Source organism: Callithrix jacchus, chromosome 11 (genome assembly GCF_049354715.1).
Source record: "Callithrix jacchus isolate 240 chromosome 11, calJac240_pri, whole genome shotgun sequence".
Lineage (NCBI taxonomy): Eukaryota > Metazoa > Chordata > Mammalia > Primates > Cebidae > Callithrix > Callithrix jacchus.
In genome coordinates, this window is record NC_133512.1 from 5018115 (window position 1) to 5027651 (window position 9537).

Consider the following 9537-nt stretch of genomic DNA (forward strand, 5'->3'; position numbering starts at 1 on the left):
AAGGTAATGTTGACCCACAGCCTGGCTTGGCCTTGACTTGTCCGAGTAGGGACAGTGACTCATGCTGCCTGTGTCCCCTGCTTGTAACTAATACCCAATTAATTATTAACTGGTGATACTCCAGACCCAGGGATGCAGGGAGCAATCCAGCCCGCCCAGGTCTAACCAGGGTAAACAGGGCAGCAGAGTGGTTCAGCTAAAGCAAAGACAAAGGCTTCATTCCATAGGCTCCTGTCAGAGCAAGCAGAACTGATGCGGTTAGCAAGCTCTGGGCCTGTCTGCCTTTGTCTGGAAAGTGCACGCAGGCTGACGTCTGGGAATATGCTGGTCCCTGGTGGAACCTTCTTCTCAGCCCTCATCGGGTCTTGGTGACAGTCTCCTTCTGTGAAGCGAGCAAGAGTGAAACGGTGTATAGTAACACTTCACATCTGGGCAGAGGGTCCCTCAGTGGGAACCGGTCCCTGCAGTTGTCACTGGCGTTTTATGAATCTAGAGACTCTCTGAGGAAGTCAGCCCCCAGCGTTCTCCTCTCACTGCTAGGAATAAAGGGAGTGACAGAGGAGCCCAGCCCAGACAAGAGGCTTTTTAGGAAGAGAATCAGGCTTCTGTGCATCTACCTGTGGATTCTCAGAGGCAAGAACTGCCTGATGTCATCACAGACACAGATTCAACCGGAAGACCACGACTTGTCAGAAACGCGACGTGCTCATTCAGAACGAGAAGCATGGTCGCTCCGGAAGCTGCACAGAGCTGGCTCGACTGACCCTTGCCGCCAGCATCTCTCCTGGTTTTGGAGTCGTCTTTTTCAGCCCTGCATCCCCCTGAAAACCTCCCTCATTATGTGAGAACGGTGTTTTCCTTGATATTCAGTGAACGAAGCATCTTTCTCTCTGTCCCTTTCCCAATCAAACTGCGCTCTGATTCTGGGGCATTTGTGGTTCCACTTGTCTGGTGACCGAGCATATGGTTGTGGAGTGTCTGCCGATGCATTTCGTGTCGCAGTGAACAGTGGCCACATCCATGTGGTTCTTTCATTCTAGCCTGTTGTGATGAGCCCTGGATTTGAGGCCTGGCCTGGTGACTTTGGGCAAACCTTCGCACCTCTGGGAGCCTCAGTTTCCTCCCTGGAAAGGGGAGATGTTAATAGCCCCTGCCCCACGGGGTGTGGCTGTTAAGTGTCGTACTATCGAGGAAGTGACTGTTATTCAAGCTGGCACTGATTTCTCCATGGCATGGGTGGCCCTGCAGGAGAGGCTTCCCATCCCACCCGCTGTCCTCCTGCCTCCTGGAGGAGGGTGCCACCTGCAATGCACATGCGCCCTCTGGTGGCTTCCCTACAGATTCCTTTCCCTCTAGCCATTGTTACCAAAGCACATCCGTGGCCAGGAAAAAAAGATTTGCCAAGTGTCTAAGATACATTTATGACTTCATTTATGAACTGCTTTCCCTAAAGCCTCCTTCACAAGGTGTGGCAGAAATGCCACCTCCTGCTGTGGGACAAGGATCAGGCAGAGCCAAGGGGAGTTCCTCAGAGCCCAGCTGGGGTCTGGGGTGTAGGTGTTCTTTCAGGATTTCTACTCGCTTCGCGTGGAAAGTGCTTCAGGACTATCCCACTTCCTCTAGAGTAAATCAGACTGTGGAGAAATGTCTAAAAGACTTTAAGAAAAAACCTTTCCCCACTGGCCCTGAAATCCCCTTGTAGTTCTTATACACAAAGATTGAACTTTCCGCTGGGTGTCTCTCCCTGATAAACATGTGAAACTGGATCAGGAACTGATCAGGAAGAGGGCCCATGCTGTATGTGAGTGCCCGTGCCCGGCGCTTCTGCTGGCTCCTCTAATCCTGACACCAACCTGGGAGGAGATGGCTTATTCTTTCTCTTTTATGGACTAAAAGGCTCGCCAGGGTCTCAAAGCTGGGAAGTGACAAACCTCGAATTCCATACTCAGAGTCATCCAGCTGTTTTCTTTCTTTCTTTTTTTGACACAAAGTCTCACTCCAGCCCTGGCTGGAGTGCAGTGGAGCAATCTAGGCTCACTGCAACCTCTGCTTCTCAGGTTCAAGCTCTTCTCCTGCCTCAGACTCCCAAGTAGCTGAGATTACAGGTGCCTACCACCATGCCTGCCTAATTTTTATATCTTTAGTAGAGATGGGGTTTCACCATGTTGGCCAGGCTGGTCTCGAACTCCTGACCTCAGGTGATCTGCCCACCTCGGCCTCCGAAAGTGCTGGGATTAACTGATGTGAGCACTGTGTCCAGCCTAGAGCCACTGTTTTCAAATTTGCTCCTGTGTTGGGTTTTGTTTCATTTTCAGCCCCTCTGTGACCACCCTTCCTCCTAGTTAATCTGGATTAATAAGGTGAAATGAGGACTTGGGAGAACAGGACACTGAAATGTCATTGTTTTCAGGGAATATGATTGTCAGTTTGTTACACCTAAAGTTAAAAAAAATTATTCCCAGTAAGAGAATTAAGAAAACTGCCTAGTTACAAAATAAAAATAAAAATTAGTGCTTTTGATATATATAAATAATAACCTATGGAAATAAAAGATTAAAAATAATAATCATTAGAGAAAATATAATGAGATAAAACAAAGATCCCATTCATAATAAAAATAGAAAATAGAAAATATCTAGGCATGTGGTAAACTGAAGGAAACGATAAGCCTTTAGCGAAGATTTCTTTTTGAAGAAATTCTTGCGTCAGTGGAGAACCGTGGCATGGCGGTCTTGGGTGAGCCGCGCTGACAGCTCGAGGTACCCGCCCTTACCATGTTTCCACGTAGTTGACTGCACCAGGTCTCAGCAGAGCTCTCAATGTTCTAGGTGTGGTTCCCACATCTGGCTGGGCACGAAATCCCATAGAGCTTCAGGAAGTGCTGAATACCAGGCCACCAGAGACACTAAAATCAGAATCTCTCCAGGTGGACTCCAATTTTGGAGAGTGGGACTCACGCATTATCATTTTTTGAACTCCCAATGCCCCAAGGGCTTTTTGTAGAGCTCCCTCTCCCACTTCAGTCAGAGAAGCTCCACTTTCACCCTCTCTACTTTTGAGGCTTCCTACAGGATCTCATTTGAGAAAAGGAACACCCCCACCTCCCCCTCCCATACATTTTAAAAAGAAAAAATGTTTAGCTGGGTGCAGTGGCTCACGCCTGTAATCCCAGCACTTTGGGAGACCGAGGTGGGCAGATCATCTCAGGTCAGGAGTTCGAGACCAGCCTGGCCAACATGATGAAACCCTGCCTCTATTAAAAATGCAAAATTAGCCAGACGCAATGGCACGCATCTGTAGTCCCAGCTACTCGGGAGGCTGAGGCAGGAGAATTGCTTGAACCCAGGAGGCAGAGGCTGCAGTGAGCCAAGATCGCACCTCTGCACTCCAGCCTGGGTGACAGAGTGAGACTCTTTCTCAAAAAAACCTTGAAAACTGCTTCTTTGAAGCAGATCCATCTCCAGGATACACTGTGACGAAAAAAAAGTGGGGATTGATAGGTAAAGTGACTATCACTTGAGGGAAAACAACTATGAACAAACACCTCTGCTCCTCTCTGTGTAGAGTGTCTAGAAGGGGACACGAGGAGCAGAGAACAGCCTTAAGTTTAGTTTAAAAAAATTTTTGCAATAAAAGTTTCAATATCATGAGAATATGTAAACATTTTAAATGAAAGAATATTAAAACATATAGTAGTAGCTCAAAAAGAGATGTAATAAAGCTCAGAAATAGATGTGTTATACAAAAGATATTTAAGATAATGGGCAAGTATAATTTAGTTGAGGATAAAAGGATTCTTCTAGACGTGATACTGGAAGAGGGGGTTAATTATTTGTATGAAAAATAAAAGTAAATTCCAGGCAAGTTAAAGAGTGAAATGTACCATCACATGGGAGGCAGTGGGAAAATAAAAGTGAAATGTAGGAAACCAAGCCTAAAAAGAACTTAGTGGATATTTGTTTGATTTTGGAGGCTCGCTAGGAACATTCTGCCAGATTGTACTACATTTAACATTTTTAAATTTAACTTCTGTGGTTTTTTCAGCTTCAGTTTGGTCATAGAGCAAATGAAAAGGCAAATGAGAAACTAAAAACCAGTTCCTATTGATACTTTTATATATGGAGTGTTCATATAAATCAATAAACAAAATACTAATACCCTGTACAAAAAATAGACACGGCAGGCACACCTGGCACCCAGCTCTTGCTTCTGATGCCATTCTCCAATGAAGGGAACAGGGCTCCTCAGAGAAATGGCGGATGCTAGGACTGAGAAAATACACAGCATGGCAGGCCAGGCGCAGTGACTCACGCCCATAACCCCAGCACTTTGGCAGGCTGAATAGAGCGAATCACTTGAGGTCAGGAGTTTGAGACCAGCCTGGCCAACACGGTAAAACCCCATCTCTACTAAAAATACAAAAATTAGCCGGGTGTGGTGGTGCATGCCTGTAATCCCAGCTACCCAGGAGGCTGAGGCAAGAGAATGGCTTGAACAGAGAGGCGGAGGTCGCAGTGAGCTGAGATCCACCATTTCACTCCAGCCTGGGCAACAGAGCAAGACTCTGTCTCAAAAAAAAAAGAGAAAATGTATATATGTGTGTGTATACACACACACACACACACATACACACACAGAGAATAATCTTGGAGCATCTTGTAATGTCAGAAGGAAGTACTCAAAAAAACCTGCTGGGTGTTATGTCAAAAGGACTCATGAGCCGACTGAAAGATCGCTCAGTGACCAAAGCTGGGAAAATTTCAGGAACAAAGTAATCAACATAGTACTGGGTATAACTCAAGGTACACCCAAGTAATACCTCATAAATATCCATGAGTCCGTATTAATATAAGTAAGTGGTTGAAAAATTAATAGGTAGGAAGAAGAGATCCATCCCTTGTGCAGCAGAATTCCAAATAATGTGTGTAGATACTCAGACCTAAAGGAGGGGAGCACGACTGAATCTTGTACAAATGGAAGACATTTTCACATATCAAATGAATGTGTTGGTGAGGGGTGCAGCAAGAGGAGTTTCCTTAGGTTGCTGAGGAGAGTTGAAACCAGAGCAACCTTGGAAAGCAGGCTGACAGCATTTAACAATGGCCGTACTTTTTCATGAGGACTCTATAGTTTCAAGGACAGAAAGCTGCCAGGCGCAGTGGCTGACACCTATAATCCCAGCACTTTGGGAGGCCAAGGCAGGTGGATCACTTAGGTCAGGAGTTTGAGACCAGCCTGACCAACATGGTGAAACCCTGTCTCTACTAAAAATATAAAAATTAGCCAAGCATGGTGGTGGGTGCCTATAGTCCCAGCTACTCAGGAGACTGAGGCAGGAGAATCACTTGAACCCAGGATGCAGAGGTTTTGATGAGCCAAGATTGTGCCACTGCACCACTGCACCCCAGCCTGGGCAACAGAGTGAGACTTTGTCTCAAAAAAAAAAAAAAAAAAATGCAGGGATACAGCTATTTCAATCAGATGCTGTTTACTTCAGAATTATTTATAGCAATGGCTACTGGGAACAGCCTTAAAAGTGACCAGCAGCAGGAAAACGGTATATTATGTGTATCGACATGACGGGATGGATGGATACTGTGGGCTGCCCATTGAATGCTGGGAAGACCCAGGGTTTTCCCCTGGTCTCGATCTGAATTTGACCCTCAGGCAGACAGCACAGTCTCCATTCTAGGAGTGGCTGCTGCTTCTGCCCCCAGCCTCATCTTTAACATCTGGCTTCTTGATACTGAACCTCTGATACCCACCCACCCCCAGAAAGCCAGGCTGTTTCTCAACTCCCTGGCCTGGCCTGGGTTCCCTCTCATCTGTGTTGAACCAAGCACTTCTGTGCATCCTCTGAGACCCAAGTCAGGCATTGCCTCCTCCAAGAAGCCTTCCCTGATCACCTTTTCCTATGCTGTGTTGGTTTCGGTATGTGTTTTTGTTTTTGCACCTACTCACTGCTCTTGTCTGTTTTCTAGTCTGTCTCTCAGAGCAGGAGTTCCTTCTTTTTTTTTTTTTTGAGACAGAGTCTCGCTCTGATGCCCAGGCTGGAGTGCAATGGTGCAATCTCAGCTCACTGCAAGCTCCGCCTCCTGGGTTCAAGCGATTCTCCTGCCTCAGCCTCCCGAGTAGCTGGGATTACAGGCACGTGCCACCATGCCCTGCTAATTTTTGTATTTTTAGTAGAGACAGGGTTTCACCATGTTGGCCAGGCTGCTCTTGAACTCCTGCCCTCATGATCCACCCACCATGGCCTCCCGAAGTGCTGGGATTACAGGTGTGAGGCCCTGCTCCCAGCCGGGTCAGGAGTTGCATTTTATCCATCTCTGGATTTCCTGTGGAGTAAGTGCCCAGTAAAGGTATGCTGAGGTTTTGTTAAATATCTGGGCAAGACCTGTAGGCCTTTTTTTTTTGTCATAAGATTTGGACCCCATAAGCTTCAACAAGGGTGAACTTTGTGTCTCACCACCCCTCACTTCCAAACGTGCTGCTGACCTACTCTTAGTACTGGTGGGGGATTGATATGCACAAGGAGTTCGGAAGAGTTGGGAGACCAAGAACCATGCCGCAATCCTAACCCCGGGGGTCAAACCAGAGAAGCACAGTCCCGTTTCAAAGGGTTGATGTTGGGTTTTACTTCGCACCAACTCTTCAACTCATTTTCTTCCTTCCACTTCCAGGAGAAAAAGATGTCATTATTTTAGGGGATTTTGGCCAAGGGCCAGACAGCAATGACTATGACATCCTGAGGAAAGAGAAATTCCAGCCCCTGATCCCCGCGCACACCTTCACCAACATCAGCACCAAGAACCCTCAAGGCTCGAAGTCTCTGGACAACATCTGGATCAGCAAAAGCTTAAAGAAGGTTTTCACAGGTGAGGCAGAGCTCACTTGTCCCTTTCCCTGTTCAGGCCTCGGGTGAGAGAAGCAGGTCTGAACCGACACGACATGTCATCTCACCTTCTTTGGAGCACGTGCAGGGTTGTTGTTTAGATGACTGTATCGCTGTCATTCAATCCGAGACGCTTGGGGCGTGGCAGATAATTTTAGAATGCCCCTGACCTACAGCAAGCAGATGTGTTCCAGGCAAGCTGGTAACAGACTAGCAGAGTCCTCATTGAGAGACGAGCTGATAACATGAATTTAGGAGACTCCGTCCTCTAGCAAACACTTGTCAAACACTCCAGCACTGTGTTGTAGGATGCAGGGTAGACGTGCTGGGAGGTGGACATGCCGTGAGGTGAGCAGATGTCTCAGGCTGTGTCACAATGGGACAGGAGAAGGGCTCAGTGCTCCGCACGGAGCAGGGTGTGGGGGTGATTTCACCCTCCCTGCAAACTGGTAACCTGCTGAGTCAGGAGACCGTCAGCAATATGGAAGAGACAGTGGGGTCTTTTGATGAAAGACAAGAACAGTGTACCTAAACTGACTGACACTTTGCAAAGCCCCACTGATGCCTATTATACTTCGGTGAGAAATTTAAAACTAAGAGAAGTCGCAGGGCCCGGGTTTTACTGCGAGCGAGGCTAATGTGCGGCCAAGGTCAAGATCTTCATGACCAGGACGTCTAGGCTTGACTGTCACCAGCTTCTCCCGTCTCTCGGGGCGCTGCCTGTTGTACTCTGTCATGGGAGGACCCAGTTGATGAAGGGAGTGTGTCTCAGGGAGAGTGATAATTGTCAAACTAGCCTCAGTTTGCAGAAATGCGTTATCGGCCAGCACCAGAGACCAGCCCGCAGCCTGCGCGGGCTCCTGGTAGGTGTCTATGGAAGGAAGAGAGCTGGGGAAGCTGAGCCCACAGGGCTGGAGGGAGGCTGGAAATCCTTTCGGTGGCTTCCTGAGCTCAGGGAGGAGTTTCCCCATCACAGAACGGTCGGCAGCGTGTGCCGAAGCTCCACCGCAAATCCAGGCCCCCGTCAGTCCTGCGACAACCTTGCCTTGCTTCAGAGGACCGCACAGAGCTTTCCAGCCATTCTAGAATGGTTTTTGTAATTATTCATATTTAATTATATTCAAATACACCTCCTTTTTCATAGATTTCTAAATCCTCACTTTTAAAATACTGTTACTTCTCATAAGCTTCTGTAATTTTCTTTTTTACCCTTTCTGTAGAAAGAATTTCTACCCCCACCTCCCTTAGTGTCTTTTGTTTTGGACGTCTTTATCAGGCATCTGTCTCTGTCTTGCAATGAGATTCACAGCAGTGCGTGTATGAGGACATGTCAGCCCATGTCCCCCTGTGAGTCTGGGTGGACAGGAGGCCTGGCCCTCTGGCTGCTTTCGGGGCCTAAATGCAGAAACCCTCGTTTAGGTGGAATATCAAATTGGCCAAGACCTTTCGTAGGCACAGGCACCTCCCAGCTGCCTGAGGCGGCCTCTCCGGGCTCCCCGGCCTGCACACATGCAGCGTGGCCCTCCGCCTGCCAGCCCAGCACCCCCGCACACCCGCGTCCTGATTCTCGTGCTTTCCTCTCCCTTCAGGTCACTGGGCTGTGGTGAGAGAGGGCCTCACCAACCCGTGGATTCCAGATAACTGGTCTTGGGGCGGGGTGGCTTCTGAACACTGCCCGGTGCTCGCCGAGCTCTACGTGGAAAAGGACTGGAGCAAGAAGGACGCCCCTCGGAACGGCAGCGGGGTGACCTTGGAGCGAAGTGAAGCCAACATCAAGCACGAGCGATGATGACACCAAACTTGTATGTCCACCTTCGGACCCAGGAGGGCACAGCCCAGGAGTGAGCCCTGAGGGTGACACTTCAGGGCCAGAACTGCCTTTTAATCTTCATTCGCAGAGCGTCAGCACTGGGGCTTTGCCTCGAGCCTTCCTGTGGACGGTTAAGGACTTCCAGGGGGGTGGCGTGCCAGGTGCATGCCCCACCCGGCAGGCGAAGCAGAAGCCCATGGGGAACGGAGACGCCTTTTATCTCTAGATGCCACGGACCTGAGCAGCATCGGGCTGCTGTCTGCTGCTGACTGGATGGTGGCACAAGGACAGCCGGAGCAGAGGGAGGAGAACAGGGGGTGCTCCGCCTGCTGCGCCCCGGCCCAGAAGCGCCAGAAGCTCTCATTTCTGACCACCAGCCTGTGACATTCCGGCTGCACATTACAGAAAGCTTTTAACTGTAATCGGGCGCTCTGCTCAGATACATTGAGTGGCGATTTTTAGTTTTGTTTTAAAAAATAAACAGAGATTAACCTACCTGGCTGCAGTGAGTATGGGATGAATGCCCCACACCCACCCGCCCGGCCACAGCGTGTTTGCACCATGGCAGATGCCTCTCTGTGGAGCTAGGGTCGAGCCCTGACCAGCTCCACCTCCCCTGCACCTTTTACGTCCCCACCTTGCGGCTGGCAGAGGTGCCTCTCAAGCCCCATCCACTTACCTGCACCTCTGTGAAGTCGCTCTGTCATCTCCGCTCCCAGCCATCCTTCATCCCCTGCCTCCTCCACCTGCTTGGCTTTTGCCTGAGCACCATTTGTTCAGTTCTCTTTGCAGGACGAGACTTCTCTCGGAATGGTAACGCCTCCCCCCTCCT

At 49.0% G+C, this 9537-nt stretch overlaps 1 protein-coding gene across 5 annotated transcripts in view; it reads left to right on the forward strand.

Annotated features, from left to right (window-relative positions):
• Nucleotides 1–9200, forward strand: part of EEPD1 (endonuclease/exonuclease/phosphatase family domain containing 1) — a 141874-nt gene extending 132674 nt beyond the window's left edge. For all 5 annotated transcript variants that reach the window (XM_078342204.1, XM_035253163.3, XM_002751330.7 and 2 more), the window contains exons 7-8: nt 6684–6878; nt 8485–9200. In XM_078342204.1, coding sequence (XP_078198330.1) covers nt 6684–6878; nt 8485–8684 — 395 coding nt within the window. In that variant the 3' untranslated portion in view covers nt 8685–9200. The remainder of the gene's footprint in view (nt 1–6683; nt 6879–8484) is intronic.
• The last annotated feature ends 337 nt before the right edge of the window (nt 9201–9537 follow it).